Below are 19,095 nucleotides of genomic sequence, written 5' to 3'. Positions count from 1 at the left end.
AGAGGGGGGATTTTTAAAATTACCGATCTAATAACAGCTTACCCAAGCCCAAGACTCTTTTCTGTGTATTATTTCAGCTGCCTGCGAACCTTAAAGAGATGGCTTGTTAGCAACTTATCTCAAAACAGTAGAAATAATAAACACAAGGCAAAATACTCTTCGAAGTGTTCTATATTTGCTTGGCCTTGTCGGCTAAACTATAACAATGAAAGATTATTCTTTTCTATGTCTGGTTTATGGAGAATACTACTAAGGTAACTATTCGGGGAGGAGATTTTGATTTCATTTCGAACGTTAGACTGTTTGATCTATTGTCTCTTTTATTTTTTCTCTTCCAAGTATCTTTAGAAATCTCTTGAAAAAGAATGTAGATTTAGTTGAAAACGGTAAGTCCCTAGCTTGTCAGATCTCTCAATCTCAGTACAGGTCGTTTGGAGTTCAAGGAAACAGAAGAGAAATGCCAAACAATATCATGTTCTGTGTCCGTGAGCGACAAGGACTGAGAAATGCTAATACTTTTATGTTAGAAAGGTGAAGCGCTAGACTCGCATTTTCCCTTTCCTACTCATATTCATAGCCAAAGATCGCCGCTCAGTGGTTCTTTTTCCTGTGCACAAAGCAGCTTTCTCGTGTTCATTATATTATATTTTATTCTTTCATATTGGTTAATGGAAATGAACGTAAATTCTGACAGCGGCCACAGGCTCTGTCACACTATATCCAAAAGAAATTAAAAAACCCCAAACATATCAAAACAACAACAACAACAATAATAACAACAACAACAACAACAACAACAACAACAACAACAACAACAACAACAACAACAACAACAACAAAGCAAGGTTACATTTTAATGTCAATAATATTTTTTTTATATTGTAGTCAAGCTAACCACTAATAAAATCTAGTGAGAAAAACGAGGTGCTGCATTTTCTTTACCGGCTTGTTTTGGGTTGAATAAGAAATAATGACAGAAACTGTGAGGTCGGTTCCTTGCTCTGTGGGATATGACGTGCAATATCATGCTATTTTCTCCCTTTCATCCACCAGCAAACTGGCACTAGGCTATCAGTAGAAATAGAGTAGATAAATGGCCAAGGTTAGCCCAGTTTAGGGTGTTACGTTGTATTCCGCGAGGAAGGAGGCTGGCACGGTCATTTGGGATAAACAGGAGGACCAGTGGGGGTTTTATGAAGTAGTGTCAGCCTGTAACTGTTTGAAAACAGTACTTTACACTTTGGAAGAAAAACAGAACAAAGCAAAACAATGCAAATTAAAGCAAGCAAAGCAAAACAAGAACAAAACAAAACAAAACAAAATAATTTTATTGCATTCCTTAGAACTGGCATGGTTGGTCGTAAACAGCCCTCAGCGCCAGAGAATAAGAATCTTGTAGAAGATGGGTTTCTTCGATCCTGCAGTGCGGGCTACCAGGTTCTGAGAGAGATACTGTATCCCAAAAAGAAAGACAGGGATACTTGACGATCCATCACCTCGGGAGTTGATCCTTTCTCTATTGCGTGCACTGGCAAAGAGCCTAACCATTACACCACAGGACAAGTGCTGGTTACAATAGGGTTAGAGAAAACAGGAAAACATTAAATTTTAAGGATGATTCAGTCGTCTAGTTATAACAGCCCCGACGGCCTTCGTAAAGGCGAACAAAAAGTTATTTGGTGAGAACTTTAAAGGCATCGTAAAATTAGAGTGAAAAAAAGTACTGTAAAAGCGTTTTCGTTTCAACAGAAGAGCTCGTGGGCACAACAGAGAATGGGAAACAAGACATGAGATAGCCCAGTGCATTAGTCCAAGTAGAAAATAGTAGTTCAAAATGTTAATCGATAAACAGTTCTGATTTGGCAGCAGAGCTTTAAAAAAATGAAAAGACATTTTTTCTATGAATAAATGATCGTCGTAATGAGTATTTGCAAAAAGACGTGGTGATTTCCATAATGTGATCGAATGACTACAATTTCTATGAAAGCATCCCCCTCCCTTTCCCTCTTTTTTCCTCGCAACCCCCACATCCCACCCAAACAAACAATCAAAATCAGTCAACGTGGAAAACAAGTGTTTCTCAGAAATATCCATTCCAGCCCGACATACAGTGTCGCTTGAATAAGAGGAACACTTTCGAATCAATTATTTGTATGACGAGTAATTTCGGAGACCACCCCTCTCTTAAAAGAAAGTACATTAAGATAAATCATTACGAATAAAAATCTCTTAGCTCACCAGTTTTAGAGGATTTCAAATAGATAATACAAAATAAAATAACACACCAGAATTGTCCAAATTTCTCCGTGACTTCTTTTTTTTTTCAATTTTCAAAATATGTGAAACTTCAAACACCAAAATGAGGTATAGCAAATGATGTGTTCGAAGGAATATATTCCTCTTTAAAAAGTAGCCCAGCAATACAAGCGAGTCAAAATGATAAGCTCTCGTTGGTTGCGTTCCAAAATCATTATGCACTACGGTAGGTTAGCATAGACTGCTCTGGCTCGCCAATATTGAATAATAAACATTTCAACTTAATTAATCTCTTTTTCCAATAACGTGGAACAGGGCCCCTGCCTCTTTCACACCGAATACTGGGGGTCTTGCAGAAGCAGCAAGGTTTAATTAATTATTTTTTTTAATGGTGTAAAACTCCGACTTTCTTTGGTAGTGATATGTTCTTTCTAAAGTTTAAATTCATTTAATTTTCGTGGCAAGAAAGTAACCAAAGCAGATGAGAAGAAAGAGAGCGGGAATGAACATTAAGATCATGGTGGTTAATACAGTGTACATTGTTACTGCAAATTGTGAAAGCTGTTGAAAATGCAAATGTATTTTGATATGTTTTTGTTGTAATGTGTTTTAGCTATTTGTGATTGTGGATTTTGTAAAGTGTGCACTTCCTACCGGTGTGCCATATGGCTGCATTCTGGATATCTGTCGGTTGGGCAGATAATAAGTGTACGACATCTCCCTGAATATCATTTCGCAGGTAAGTGACTACACCGAGGCATCCAGTGCACGTGCAGACATAACTGGTGTATCCTATGAGGTTCAGGTCCGTACCTTTGGATAGGGTTTCGTTTTGCCACGCTAATTAGATTTTTGATATTTTTTCATTAGCAATTACTTATACATAAAAGGATACGTGGACCTGAGACTGTCTTCAGTCATTCTTCTGCATGTCTGGTTTATGAGACAGAGTGCTCATACCATAGTGCTGTTAAGACACTGAAAACCCTTCCCTATCTCCCAACTCTTTTCTATTCTCTTGGTACAAGCAAAAGAATAGGTAGAAAAAATGTAGATAAACACATACTCGAAGTAAAGAAAAACAAGAAACATCCGAAAAAAGCAGCCTCCCTCTTTTCAGAAAAAACCCAAAGTAACCATAAAAACAAAACAAAAACAAAAACAAACAAAACCACCAACAAAAAAACCCAAATATAAACAAAACAAAACAAACAAACCCCAGCCCTACGTACAAATAAAGAAACGTATGCATACCAGTAAAACGGCTAAAAGTGCAAGGGCATAAACTCATTATCAGTAAGCTAATGTAAAGAAGCTTTTTCTCTTAGGGACATAATTGACCCAAAAGTACTATAAATTATATATTTTTGTTGTCGAGGACTTCACAGCGCTGTCCTAGTGAACGCAATGGGGGTGAATATTTTAGGATATTACAGCGTCTGCACGCTAACCCATAGAATTCCAGTAAATTGTGCGAAATATAACAATGTATCTTAACTGTTGCAAATATCATTATCAACGACTCTCTTGGATCTGGCAAAGTGTTCAAAGGTCGTCGTATCGATTCTTGTCGGCACAACAGAGACGAATGAAGGGGAAAAACCCGACAACTTCTTTATCTGTTTGTTTCAGTGTGCTTCGAGTCAACATCATTGTCTGGTACTGGTAACGACAGAGTCCCAGCGCCGGCGTTACGTTTTCTTTATGTACACACAAACTACATAACATTCCACGCACACTGGGAATAGAATATGCTACATGGTTTACAATAAATGACTTTTTTCCAACGTTCCCTAATCGGTGTTCACGATCTGAGGTTTCCAATAGAACCTCATGCCTAATGACGCAAAATCTAAACCACTGATGGAAGGACGCACTGGTAGACTGACGTCTGTACAGTTTCATCAGAACAACTTGCTATGATCACAATGTCTGTAAGAATACTAATTTCAAACAAAGGGTTTTCACATTTGACATAGATATCCTTGACGGTTTCGTTTGCTGTGAATCGGTGTTTTTAAAGCTTTTTCTGACAGAATCAATTTTTTTGCCCAATTTACCTATAGCTGAAAAGACTCTTTTTCTTTATATAATACAAGGAACCAATACATCGGAAAGAAAGGCATTATGAATCTTCTGTTTATACCCAAATTTTTAAAACTTGTATTATAAACACTGACAGCCTCGCTATCCCAGAAGTGCCCCAGAGCCTGCTTCTAATTTCATCTGTATATTTACGAGGTTGTTGAACTGTCTGGTGTCGGACTTTCATGATCAAGATAGCAGACGACAGTTTCAGCGGCCGAGCTCGAAGAGCTGACATCCGATTGATGGCTTTGGCGTCTGTCTGTGACGCCAGGGACGCTTTTTCCAGACGAAGCAGCCGCCAAAAACTTACTTTCAACTACGAAGCCGTGATCAGACGCCGTTTCAGCCATCAATAGAATTCTGTCGTTTAGTTCGTGAAGTGAGTTTTTCACCACAATGCTAAGGTCAGGCTCGTTGGTGGTGTTGGTTTGGCAAGTTGCTACGTATTTTCTAGGGGGCGTCAGGTTGTGACTGCCACCTTTAGAGGTGGCTACGGCTTCCCTTTGAGATGTTGGAATTTCTGTGAATTGTGTGGTGGCTGATGATGAAGACTCAGAAGAACTTCGAAAGCTGTCACGCGATTCTTCTCTCGAGTCCATTTGACCAAAGCCAGAAGGTTCTTGCAAAACCGTTGGCGTGCCATCACTCAGAGCTGTGGAAGTAGCACTCTGTCTGTATTCACCAGCAGAAGTGTTCTGAGAACAGGTGTCTGGAATCTGAGATCGCCCACCCGTCGCTCCATGCAGGGGAGTGCGATGTTCGTGAGTCACTGTTGTGTTTCCAAGATGTTTGTTTTTGCATTCGCCGTCTTTTTTGTAGTGGATCCCGTGAACTGACGGCGAGAGAGACACAGGGGCCTCTTGTGTGGACTGGCAAGGGTCTGTAACAACCAAATGTTCAGGATTTGAGCTCTGAGTGTCCGGAGACCCGGGGCTCAAGTCCCCTTTGTCTCGAGGCCAAGGCGTTCTCTGTCGATTTTGCACGGCCCTGCATCCCCCAACCTCGCTGCAAACACTTTCTATCATAGTGTTATAAGTTTCCGATTCGCAACTGAAGTCAGGGCTGTCCTCTGCTTCTTCCGGCGAGTCACTTCCCGAATCTTCGTCTTCGTCGTCGTCCGCTCTGTCAGAGGAAGAAAAGGCATCCGTCCCACCGAGAGAAACGGAAGTGCTAAAGCTGTTTGAGATCAACTGCTCTTCCTCTGTTGATTTTGTGTTGCTGTCTCCGCTCCTGTCCTCACTTGTGCTAGGGGCATCGTAACCGAATGGGTCACTCTCGCTAGTCTCTGACACTTGTTCGCTCTGACGAAAACTTTGCAATGTTAGAGACTTGTCTGAATCTTCTGTGTCTGTTTCCCCAGCGTATGGTAGATTATATGTCCTTTGGTGTGTTTCTACTTTCTGTACACATTTGGAGGACTGAATAATGGCTTCAACTTCAGTCCCGCTTCTCTGCAAGTTCGGGCTGCGGGCCGCGGAGTCTTTACTGTGCTGCTTGTTACGTACCTGCAAAATAGGGAGGCTTTTCTGCTTCTCAACATGTCCATTTCTCTTTCGTTGAGTGAGTTTTGTTGGGGAATCTGGAACATGTTGTTTGTCATTCCCTGCTTTTGTCTCTGCACCTCTGGCTGGGATGGATGACTTGTTAACTGTTGTCAACTGATCATCGTGTCGTTTCGACTGTTTCTTCCCCGTACCGCTGGAAGATGAAGCTGTAGATCTCTGACGTGGCACACAACCTGCACCCACAGCAACGATGTCATTCTCCTCTTTACTAGCAGCTTTTGACCTCTTTAGGACACCCTTCACCTTCCCCTTCTGCTTGGCCTTCTCCAAAGGTTTCGCAGGTGAAGAAAACTGATGGGAGATTTGTGATGACATACTTTCCCCCCCTGAAGATTTTTTCCGATACTTGGCCATGGTAGTTGTAAGTTTAGCCACCCTATAAAATTTGGCTGACGGTTTCAGAAACTCTACCTCGGACTTCTGATACCCTTCGCTCAGACACCACTCTAGAGGGGTGAGTTGGCTGACTTTGTCTTTCAGTGTGAGAGAAGCCTTTCCTTTCAACGCCAGGATCCGTGCACACTGCAAAAAGCCGTTCTTAGCCGCAATGTGAAGTGCTGTGTAGCCTTCGTGGTTGAAGTGATCGACCTGGAGACCGAGGCGACGAAAGTTCCGAACTAACAGCTCGAGAGCCACGTCGTTTCCGATGTAGGCTGAATGGATGAGAGCCGTGTTACCTGAGGCAAATAAAGAAGAAACAAGAAATGACTAGTCGTGGTGCATCTACTAATACAAATAACACACAAACACACACATATACACAGACACACACACAAACACACATACGGACACACATAAATATATAATATATTATAATACATACACACTTATTTTATATAAATAATTACATATATATACATATTATATATATATATATATATATATATATATATATATATATATATATATATATATATATATATATATATATGTGTGTGTGTGTATGTGTGTGTGTGTGTGTGTGTGTGTGTGTGTCTCTAGAATCTCGAACACAATGTTCGGTCCCGTTTCAGTCCGTATGTTTTCTTTATATTGCTTTCACGGAATTCCCGAACACTCGAAACACGTAACACTCGAATCTCGAACAAATCCCCTTCGCATTCTTAACTAAAGACCCAGCTTTACGCCTTTCAGCCTATATAATATATAAATGCACGCACACTCACACACACACATATGGGGCATCACTCGCCCATCATTACTAACCGTTGAGATCCTCCAAATCGGGACTTATGTCTGCGTGCTGTATATAGATCCTCACCAAGTCGTTGCATCTCTGCTCACATGCATGGATGAGAGGCGTGCGGCCATTCCTGTCCCTCATGTTCACGTCGGCCCCCGCCTCTTTGATGATGCGTACCATATTGTCACGTGTCACCTCCTCCTGCGTGGGGGGGAAATAAACGACACCATTAGGATGCATTTAAGTCTGGTATCGTACCATATCGTTACGGTTTACTGTTACAGTATGGCCTAATTCATTGTTTATTGTTGGAACTTTGAGATAATCGAGAAAACTTGATTTTTATTTGTTTATAAAAGACTTTTTAAATAAAAAATGGAAATGTCTAAATTTAGGATAACGCGCAAGCACTTAAAAAAACCCCAACAACTAAATGATGTACCATGAAGAATTCTTAATTCTATTGTGGCGTAAGTCTGACTTCATGACGACATCGACATCAAGATGTTTAGATTTAATGAACTCAACATTTTTATTTGTTAAAAATAAAAGTTTCTTAATTAATATGTGGCGTTGGTTGCATGTGTTAAAGAAATATATTGGTTAAATTCAAAATCTAAATTGAAAAAAAAAAGCCAGAAAATGTATATAATGTGGATTAAAAAAAGGAAGGAAAAGTGCATACTGTAGATATTATAATTGTTAAAAGAATAAAACACTTTTTTCTCTCCCCTGAAATATCAATGTTGCTTTCTAGGCTAAGGGCATTTGAATCTTTTCCTTTTTCCTTTAGAGTCTGTCCGTTTCTTTTCTTCCTTAAAATCTATTACCGGCTTGCTAGGCGTGTTGTAACTTCACCAGAGGCCGGCGACGTCTCATGGTGACCCAGGGAAACTCAACATCCTTATTGACGGAACACAACTCCAATACGTGGAGGAATTTAAATAATTGGGAAGCATCTTCACACACAATGGGAGTATGGACCAAAAAATAGAAACAATAACTATGAAGGCAAATGCAGTGACCTACCAGCTAGCACCCTTGCGAATGTAACAAGAACATCCCAACCGAAGTAAAATCCCAGCTCATTAATAGCATCTAAATACCAACATTAATATACTCGTTCCAGTGCCAAACCTGGTCTCTAAACAAGGAACAAGAAAAAAAAATCAATGCATCCAAATGAGATGTCTCCGCAAAACCATCAACGTCACCTGAAGAGACCACAAAGGCAACGAAACCGTACGTCCATCACCAGTAATGAAATTCATAGAGCGTCAAAGAGTTAAACGGTTTGGACATCTAACCAGAATGCCACAGAAACAACTAGCGGCTAAAGCTTACAGCACCCGAGAATCCGGCTTCAAATCAAGAGGAAGACCAAGAAAAACCTGGCTGGACGGGGTTAAAAAGCTCTTGGAACAACATATCTATCGGAGACGCTGCACGCTTAGCACAGGACCGAAACCTGCACCTCCCCTCGACATCCTGAGGATGCCAGAGGAGGCAAATGCATTTGAATAGCTTGCAGTAGATAATGCATGTTTTGATTAAGTATGTCAAGTTTTGTTCAGAGTACGATACAATTTGGTTTCTTATAGAGCAACTATGGTTAGGAATGAAATGATAGTTGCATTGTTTGGTACAATAGGAGTTGATGCAGCAAAATATTGAGTGCTATGGTAATATATAGTATGATAATTGTATTTATTAAAATGTGGTATGATACAGTGGCCAGTTGCCGTGTAGTTTGGCACGGTTTAATACCGGTACATGATTGTTTATCGTTGCTGTGATCTTATATGGTACCGTAGTATACTGTATTACGAGATGATACTTGTATTGTTTCATGTGGTATGGCTTCATGCAATAAGGTGAGTTTGGTACTTTTCAGAAGTTCAGTGTGGTAGAGTTTGGTATGGCATCATTACGTTTTATTTTTTGTAAACATGCTTTTATAAAATGTGGTTTTGTATGGATTTGGAGGTCCCTTCAATGCTGTTGTAAGGTTTTTGTACTTCCACGTCCAACAGACATGAACTATGGATATCTCCAATCGCATGCTGGAGCCTCCTGATTGGTATAATGTTGCGACAGAACTTGAAAGCCATTTGTACATTTTTATTATGGCAGTTACATTTCGAGAACATTTTGAGAAAAACAGAAGCAATCACTGTATTTGTTGCAGCCAAAAACTAATTGATTTGAGTAGTTTTTATAACAGTTTTTTTGTCTGACGCTCCAGTTCATGAGCTTTATAACTCATTATTTGCATACATCAATCAAAATTGGGTGCAACACAAACAATCAAGAGATAATATCATAACTCTTCCAGGACAATGACAAAAAAGAAACAACAAGGTTTACTTGTTTCATAATAACATTAAATTGTCTTTCCAAAGCTTAAATATGGCGCTTTCAATCTAATGGATGGGCTACCAGACTCGTTCTCATGAGATTGAAATTGTATGCTCCGGAATTTACGGCTCAGTTTGCACTACGTTGTGTACATGGGAAATACACTCTATACGAGTTTCACCATTTGATTTGGACATTCCACCTATACAACACGCCGATGTGGAAAAGGCTAAAATGATTATTTGGGAACTTTTTAGGGGTTTGTTAAAGACATGCCACCATAGATCCACCTTAGAGCTCAGTTTTGTATTGTTTAATCAAGTCATTTAAATTGAAAGGGAATTGGTTTATGACAAAACTCCCTGACTTTGTTAAGGGTGAAATAATAGATATATATCGTTATTCGAATTCTGGTTTGCTCCTTGAGAACTTTTTACCTTTTTTTTCTTCAATTAATTATTCTTGAAAAAGAGAAATCAAGAATATCAGGCTACCTCACACATAGAGGAATTGGTGGTTTTGAAGTCAGCTACCTAAACACTTCCTAAATGGATCGTGCATGATTAAACTCATTTAACCCTTGAGCTGATTAGGAAGACTGACAACAGGAAGGAATGAGGAACAACTCTGCAAATGTGTACTAATCTTAAATAAGCTTTTCGTTAAGACGCAACTGTTACAGCACAATTTCAGCTTTTACAATTTAGTTTTCCCCACTGCTTCTACAAGAGAATAACGTTCTGTTATCTATTATATATCTGGCAACTTGGAAACACATGTGTTACTTTTCCCATAAAACTACGACAGCTACAAAGTTGAAAGTTGGCAAGTACTTGCATAAAGATAGATAGGTCTTCATGACGGAGCACGATTTTTTATTTATTCATTTCCTTAATTTAGAAAAATATATTTGACAAAAAGTTCCCGTCCTTCTTTGGCCTTTGTGATTATTCCACTGAGAAACGAAATAACTCTGCGTAGCTGTCCTTCACAGCGGAAGTGTCTGAAGTGATATTTGGCGAGGCGCATATTGTGTTGAGAGTATAGATCTAGACCTTTAATTTTTTGCCTCTCTCAAGATTTATTGCTCCATTCCAGTAGAGTGTAAAAATAGTAGACCAATGACTTTGAATTGATATTAATGCACCGATCATTCCTTTCATTGAAAGGGAGCCCAGCTAGCTTCACATTATTATACGTTTTTAGTCTTACGTCCCTGAAATGTAATACCCAGCCCACATTGCCTGTTTGATACATCTGATTTAATTGGTACTGCAGATTTTCCATCATGGAGGAGCAAAAGTTACCATTTTTGCACAATTCAGCCGAATCCTACAGAATTAAACATTTTGTATTAAATCAAATTGGTCGTATCCGTCGAGTGAAAGCACCAAATCACAAGGCTTGTAGCCTACACGGCACATAGCGTCGCAATGACAAGGTCGGATCCTTTGTTTTCTTGGAATGAGTTAATAGTGCTGATTTGGAGAGGCGGTTAGAAAGCTGTTAAAATTTCATATATCTGCGCAGTTCAAGAACCTCTCATCACAGCAACTGCAATGTACGGCAATTTGCCCTAGAAATCATTATTGTAGAACATGGCAATGTTGTGAACGCTAACCTTTCTGTACAGCAAAGCTGCTCGGTGCCGGATGTGACTCCTTCGCCAAGTTTCTTATTCTTTAGCATGCAGTAAAAACTTTTCTCTACTTTGACTCCCGTGTCATAATTTGAAGAAATAAAGTTAGGGTTCTATTTGTAGAGGGAACTGAGACAGTCATTAATCAATCAAAGTCAACCCGACCCGATCCGATATTCTGCCAATGGGCACCCGGTATATTGTTGTGTTGGAATCAGTATCGATAATATCAAGAGACAACTAATTCCCAATACTCCCTTTTCCCTTGACAAGAATACTGAATTAAAATGGAACATGTGAATGCACAAGATGTGAAAAAAGGTGAACCCTGGTTCTGTGGGAAGGGCAACAAGAAGTACAAGTTTCATACCGAAAGATCCCAAATTCTCAGTTATTTTCCACACAGAGACATTTTTAATCAAGATCTCTGGGCTGGCGTTCCAGGTTGAATACAATTTGCTTTTTTGAGCCGTTTCATTAGCGCGCCAGGAAGACATTTGAGATTTTAAAAAAGATATTGGGAGAAACATTACTCAAACAGGTAAAAAAATAAATCTAATAACATCCATAATGGATTTGTTTTGTGTGGATCTAAATCATTTTTATTTTCTTGTGAAATTTAGTCAGAAAGGAAATAATAGCTTCAGCTAAGAGAGATAATGCAGTGTGAAGGGGAAGGGAATCTGGAATAGTCGACAGAGTGGTGAGAAATCGGTACAAAAACGGGGATTGACATCAAACCACAACACTCGTCAACTCTACATAGGTATATTCTCTACATTCGGCCAGTCTGTTCTTTTACAAATTACAAATTTTATAGCAGCCTATCATTTTTGTATAATAATGTTATCTATTTGCCTTTGACAGAGTTGATAATGATACTACTACTACTACTACTACTACTACTACTACTACTACTACTACTACTACTACTGCCACAATCAATTCTGCGTCGGTTGTCTAGTGGTTAGGTTAGTGGACTCGTAATCGAGGCGTTTGAGGTAGAGCTGGGTGAAGATTCCGGAGCCGATTCCCACGATTAATGCTATGGAAGAAAAGTTCCGACTCTCTTTTACTTAAACCAACGGTTACCAGTTACTTTAATCTATATAATCAACTAAAATTTTATATATTTTTAAAAATAATTTTGTTTTGAAAAATAAAAGTTGATGCTTCGTAGTGTTCCGAAATCAAGGTTAGCCTGAATCTTGAAGATGTTCTGAGCCAACCAGGTAACCACCGGACAAAATCACATCATTAGAAAGTAAGTAATAGGGTTCGGAGTCCAGTTCTACGATTCCTAGCTTTCAAAAGTCGGGAACCTAGCCGCCCAGCACGAGTTTGAGGCTCTGCTCGGCCCAACGTCGTGTCCTTGGGAAGTGTACTTCCCCGCTTCAACCCCTTGTGTGGTGAATTAATGCTCGTCCATAGACAACAAAAGGTTTTGTCAGGATGTCACTGTTTTAGCGCCTGTAACATCACAGCTTGCACTGTATGCTTACCACGAAGTTGAGATTATATTTTCAGAACGCTATGAGGTCTGCTGGGGTAATAATAAATAAGATTGCAGAAGCACGTAGAGCTTGCTGTTGAGAGGGAATTGGTGCTATACAGTTGCTATAAATTACCATTACTACTGCTTCTACTATTAATAACCCCATTGCCACTGCTATTGCTAACACTATTGCTACTGTTAGAAATAATAATACCAATACACGTATTCCTGGAACTTCATCTGTGCAATTCGTTCTCTGTTTTCAGGAACACGTGCCACACGCAGGTTAGTAATTACAAATGTTTTCGCCCCGATTGACACAATCTTGATAATTAAGAACACGGGTTGTATCGACCTGCTCGTCAGGGCCAGCTTGGGTCTGTTAGAAACGACATGTACACCCCACTAAAATAACGAAGATACTCGATAAAACATATCATACACATACTTTGAGTGCAACATCAAAGAGCCTAAACGTTATACCACAAAGTCAAGACAAAGTTAATCCCCAAAGTCCCGAGCATCTGGGTGGCCCACTGGCATAGCTAGAAACACAAATCTTCACTGTGAAGTGAGAGATCCGTGTGCAACCGTTACAGAAATGGTTCTTGTGATGGCATCCGGAATTCATCTGCAGAATCATTTCTTGGTAGTGTTCACAACATCTACTTCTCTCTGAGTATGTTTGTCTGCGTGTCTGCCTGTCTGTTTGTCTGATTGCCTCTGTCTTTTCCTGTTTAATTTCCTCGTCGCTCTCTGTCTTTCTCAACAGAACCCGCCCCCCCACAAAAAACAAAAAAAAACAAAAACAAAAACAAAAACAAAAACAACCCAACCCAACAACAAACAAAAACAAAAACAAAACCAAAAAGCTACAACAACAAAATATGCACACTTGCGCACAAATAATATTATATACATTCTCCAAACTGTCATTGAAACAATTGATCAGAATTTGACAATATAATGGTATTGTACAACAGCTCGCTGTTTCATAATATCTGGACCAGGAACTGAAGGATAAACACCGATAAAAGCTTCATTTGATCAGGTGATGGAACTGGCGCACTGTCAAACTTGGTTCCCCGAAATGAATATTTTACTCGGGTTTGCATATAGAGTCATCATTTTAAATGAATTCAAACTCGCTAATTAAACACGTTTTCGGGCTTTCTAGATTAAATGCTTCGGAAAGCATATCTATGTGACGAACTGCCAACACCACTACTGTATTATTCGAGAACATTCAGTGAGAGATCTGGCGATTGTACTCAGCAAGGCAGGGAAGAGGAAGTCCATCAAGTTCAAACGAGGATTACTTACACGGTTTTTATTGGAATATCAGCACAACTTTGTCTTTAAAGCTCAAGGGCTGTTCCATAATGCACCCCAACCATGTTACAAGCCTTTTACATTAGCAAACACACTTCAGTTTAACGTGAAATCGGGTACATAACAAAAGACTAACGTTACGCATACACCAACCAACTAATAGTAATAGGTATTAAACGAGAATTAGACATTGATAGGAAAATTCAAGAAACTTTTCTTAGCAAATTCCCAAGAGCTTCAGTAAAGCGATTTCAGTCTCAGGCCATGTGGAACATTTTCCGTACAGTTTTCAATCAAAGCACTCCGTCCTCTGTTTGAGAAACGAGCTTTAAAGCTACCAGTCCCATCGGGGTCGAGAACCGAGAACGACTACATTTTTGTACTCTTCGTGACAGATCTGGTAACTCAGCCGACACTTAACTCCTACCCACGCACGCACACACGCACGTAGCCACGCACGCCCACCCGCACGCACGAACACATACAAACAAGCATTAATACCAACCCACCGGCCCGTTGGCCCACATGCACGGGCACACGTCCACCCGTCCTCCTGCCTCACACGCACACACACACACACACACACACACACACACATACACACACACAGGCACACACACACTCACACACACACACACGCACGCACGCACATACACGCACACACACGAACTCACACATGCAAACACAATCTCAGACGAAACCGACAGTGATAGAAAGATAGATGGGAGAGAGATAGAGAGAGAGATAGCGAGAGTGACGAGAGAGAGAGACAGAGAGAGAGAGATAAGAGGGAGAGAGAGAAGAGAGAGAGAAAGAAAGAGAGAGAGAGAGAGAGAGAGAGAGAGAGAGAGAGAAAGAGAAGCGAAGAAGACTAGATAGGATACTTGCGAGCGCGTGTGTCTTTGTCAAAATGGGGGGGGGGGGGGGCAGATTGATAGAGTGGGATATTAAGAAGGAAACCTCTGGAGGAGGTACAAAAAGTAGTAAAGAAACACACCCGAAGGCAGAAATATAGAAAGAGAGGGAAACAAACGAAAAAGAGACAGAAATGAAGAAAGAGAGAAACGAAAAGAGGAAAGAGAGAGAGAGATGGAGAGAGAGAGAGAGAGAGAGAGAGAGAGAGAGAGAGAGAGAGAGAGAGAGGACAAGGGGAAAAAAGGAGGAGAGATTGGTCTCAGCATTCCCTTCCACAGTTTTGAAAATGGACAGGAATCTCCAGCTAATGGTCATGTCGTCGGTGTGGGGCCCCGGGCTAACGGCACGATTGTCCAAGTTGACAGTTCTTACAACTGCGAGAAGACAGGGGAAGTTTCTAGGAGATGCTGAGATAATGGCTCCAGCCCCGGGCCAACTGTCTCACTCACTGCAGCTTCCGCTCTTGACAGCAAACGACAAATCAATTTTCCCAGCATGCCTCGGTGCTGACGACGTAGACTGCACATCCGGGTTTGCCTCCGGAGAGGAAGTTCTGACCTTTATTATCCCCCTTTTCCCAAATAAAGGCTATGCGCCATACGCAGCGACCTAATATTACAACACTTAGTGGCATGGCCTCCTTCATATCTCATAGAAACGGGGGGAATCACTGTTCAACATTATCCTGCATGCAACTCTTGAGCAAAGAAGAAAAGAAATAAAAAAAACACTCGCGTTTTCAATGTTAGACATTTAAAAAGCCAAACCCATTATTATGAGACATTTTCATGAAAGTCTAATGCAAAACTGCTATGGTTAAAATCCTGTAACATTATGTTTTAGTCCGTATCATGGGCAATACCGGTTTCTGTAGTGCAGCAGTTAGAGAATTCATCGTTGCACAAAGAAGACCGTGAGTTTAATTCTCGCGAAGGGAAGCTTATAATCGTGTAGGCCTATTTCCGTCTGTCGACTTGGACACTGTATTCCTCACAGCCCAGGCTGACCATGATTTGTGGATTAAACAGCCAGCCTCCTAATTGATCTAAATTGTGTAGATTGTTGCGAAAAACATCTTCAAGTACATGCACACTATCATAGACTCTCTTTTAAAAATCATTTCGCAGTGAAACATAAACAAAAAGGAAAACAGCCTTTCCCATAGACACTATCGCTTACTCGTTTAAAACTTGTCCGTTTGAACTTTAACTTGTCTTTTGTGCTTTGATTAAACTATTGTGTATATTGCCAATTTCTCTCTCATAAATTGCAAAGACACGCGCGCGCACACACACACACACACACACACACACACACACACACACACACACACACACACACATATATATATATATATATACACACATATATATATATATATTATATACACACACCCACACAAACACCCACTCCCACCCACCCATCTACCCACACACACACACACACACACACACACACACACACACACACACACACACACACACACACACATAAACATACACACACACACACACACACAAATACACACAAACATGACTAGGACAATGAAAGAAGAAACGAACAGGAAAAGTGAGGCATCAATTACAAAAAGTCAGCTTTTATGAAGAGATCATCGGGGGGCTCTCATGGCCAAGAGGTTAAGGTGTATGCCTCTCGTTCAAAGGTTCCAGATTCGAATCCGGGTAGCGTCGGAAACAATTTCTTCTCTAAAATTGTCTCCTTTCACCTCCTTTCTTGCTCTCTAGCAATATTTTGTCGTCTGCTTTCGTTCCCACTTTCTACTCCCGCCCCCTCACCTCCTTTTCCCCCTCCTCTGGGCTCCTGACTCTTTCTGCAGACTTTCTATTGCTACTACTTGGCTCCTTCTTACTGCTGTCTTTCTGCCACACACCTGATCTTCTGATAGGAAAGATCTACACCTAGCCTTTTCGGACAAGGGCAAACAATCTTGTAGGTCCCGTGGGCAAGTTGCACACGTTAAAGATCCTTTGGTGGTCTAAAATCGATAAGAGTAGGTAGGCTTCGGCTGCCAACTGGGCAAAATTCAAAATTTCCTACCAACTGAAAATGTTTAAAGTGTACCGCGCGCTCATATGACTTTATGCAGTTGCGAGAGCCGTAAAACACCAAGAAAAGAAGGAAAAGAAAGAAAAGAAAGAAAGAAAAAAAAGAAGAGATCATCTGATTATACATATAAGACTGATTGGAAAACAGACAAAATAATTCCTGCGTAATCAAAAGAGGAGGAAACATTTACTGAGAGTGCCCCATATATTTTGTCGTTCATGTCAAATTAAAACGATTTTTGAGGCCCATTGACTGACCACGTATACGATTATTTTGTTGTCAAATAATGCCATATTCATGCACATAATACGTTGCGTAATAAAGCTATGCCCATACAAAATGCGTGCCCCATTTCCTGTCTATACACAGCACTATTATATTTTTTACTGTCACTTCTGAGTAGCCGAAGAATCGAAACATGAGACGCTTCAGAGGGAAAGAGAGAGTTTTATTCGTATTGTTTACTCCAGATCGATGAGGAATTACGTAAGCTCATTCTCAAGTTCCTTTTTTATAATGAAATTATATAATGTGTTCGTGAGAGCTACCATAAGTGGTAGGATGACGGTTATAAGAGGAGGGGGGGGGGGCGGTTGGACGCAAAAATATAAGGTCAGATTGATTGGGGATAATGCATCCAAAATAAGGGAATTACGTATTTGGCTAGGTATAAACACATTTGAATCCTGGAACCAGACAGCTATTTTCAGAAGCACAAAACCTGATCCCGGTCATTCAGTCCTTGCTGATGTCAGCCCTTCGCAACACCGCTACACGAACTGTTGTTTTGTCAGTAACAATAATATACTGTGACCAGAAAGTTTCTGCTTTGTGCGTTTGAGACTTCGTGGGTGGAAACAGAACCTGCCATTTCGTGAGTAGAGTTGACCACCTGCTGTCTTATGCGGTGTTCACACAGACAGGAATAACGAAGCCGAATAAGACAAAATTTCTAAGTCCAATCCAGCAGATCGGGCTACTCTGGATACATTTCGCCGAGCGATCGGCCTCCCTCCCCGGGTGATATTTCATTCTCGCCGTCTGAAATTAATACACGGGAAGCTTGCCGAAATTTTCAACCATGCTTAAAATTTTCGCCGAGCGAAAAATGAATGGCCGAGGCAACAACTCGCTCGGGGAAAACTCAGGGAATGTCAGAAGTAGCTCGGCACGCAAAGTTGTATACGTTGCCGAGTGACAGTGACACGCCGACAAGATCTGATTGGTAGTCGTGTTAAATTTCATACTCAGAGGGTTAAATTAATGCTCGCTGTGTAAAAATCTTGCTCGGGGAGTCTGGATTACTCAAGCACGACGTGCAAAAGTTGACACAACGAACAATGTCATGTAAGTATTTCCTGTTGCCAAGTATCGAAGAGTGAACACCAGCTTGATGTCAGGTTCCAGTGACTGCCTCCAGAAAGTGTTTGCCTTGTGGATGGTGAGGCCAATTTTCTCCAGTTGTTTCAGGAAAAAACTCTGTAGAAGCTCTGAGGAGGTCCCTGAAGAATGCCAAATCTTCAACTTACAGTTCAGCCGTTAGCTTCTCAAACTGTCCGAAGTTCTTATGGGCCATGGTCTACCCCAACTGTTCCACCTTCTCCTCCTTCTCCTCCTCTTCTCCTCTTCTTGCACCAGCACAACAGTAAGGGTACCATTATTATTTATACATGAAGTATACATCCATCGTCGGTGTCATATGAGACATGTTGAAGGAATGAGCAAAAACCCCCCCCCCCCCAATCCTGTTTATATATTATACCATTGCACGCCGACAAACTCGGCGACGGCCCGGCAAGATAGTTAGCATGGTCGGTGAGTTTGCCGGCGTGTGAAATTTTTCTTGGCTCTGCAAGTGGCCAGGATTCAAACTAATTGCCCGACAAGACCCTCGGCGAGAAGCTCGACGATATGCTTGCCGTCCTAAATTATTGCTCAGCGAGCGTCTTCCCGAGTACTCACCGACACAATAATGTCAACAGTCATGGCCAGATGCTCGTCACGATTAAACCCGAATTTGGAATTATCTTATCGGGAATTGCTCGTCGACTCTACTCCTGTATGTGTGAACACCCAAATGAAAATATAGGAGCGACATCAACAAGGTTTATTATTCTCTCCTACCGGTGTGGACAGCACACATATAAACTCTGTGTGTGTGGTTTGTGTGTGTGTGTGTGTGTGTGTGTGTTGGTGT

The 19,095-nt window shown here is 40.8% G+C and overlaps 1 protein-coding gene across 1 annotated transcript in view; it reads right to left on the bottom strand.

The window, feature by feature from the left end:
- Positions 1-842: 842 nt before the first annotated feature.
- LOC101850436 (synphilin-1-like) overlaps positions 843-19,095 on the bottom strand; it is a 93,661-nt gene continuing 75,408 nt past the window's right edge. The window contains exons 3-4 of the mRNA XM_005107561.3: positions 7,116-7,293; positions 843-6,586 (exon numbers count right to left, since the gene is read on the bottom strand). Of these exons, the coding sequence (XP_005107618.1) occupies positions 4,491-6,586; positions 7,116-7,293 (2,274 nt within the window). The 3' untranslated portion in view covers positions 843-4,490. The remainder of the gene's footprint in view (positions 6,587-7,115; positions 7,294-19,095) is intronic.

Source organism: Aplysia californica, unplaced genomic scaffold, assembly GCF_000002075.1.
Source record: "Aplysia californica isolate F4 #8 unplaced genomic scaffold, AplCal3.0 scaffold00612, whole genome shotgun sequence".
Lineage (NCBI taxonomy): Eukaryota > Metazoa > Mollusca > Gastropoda > Aplysiida > Aplysiidae > Aplysia > Aplysia californica.
This window is presented reverse-complemented; position numbering and strand designations above follow the sequence as displayed.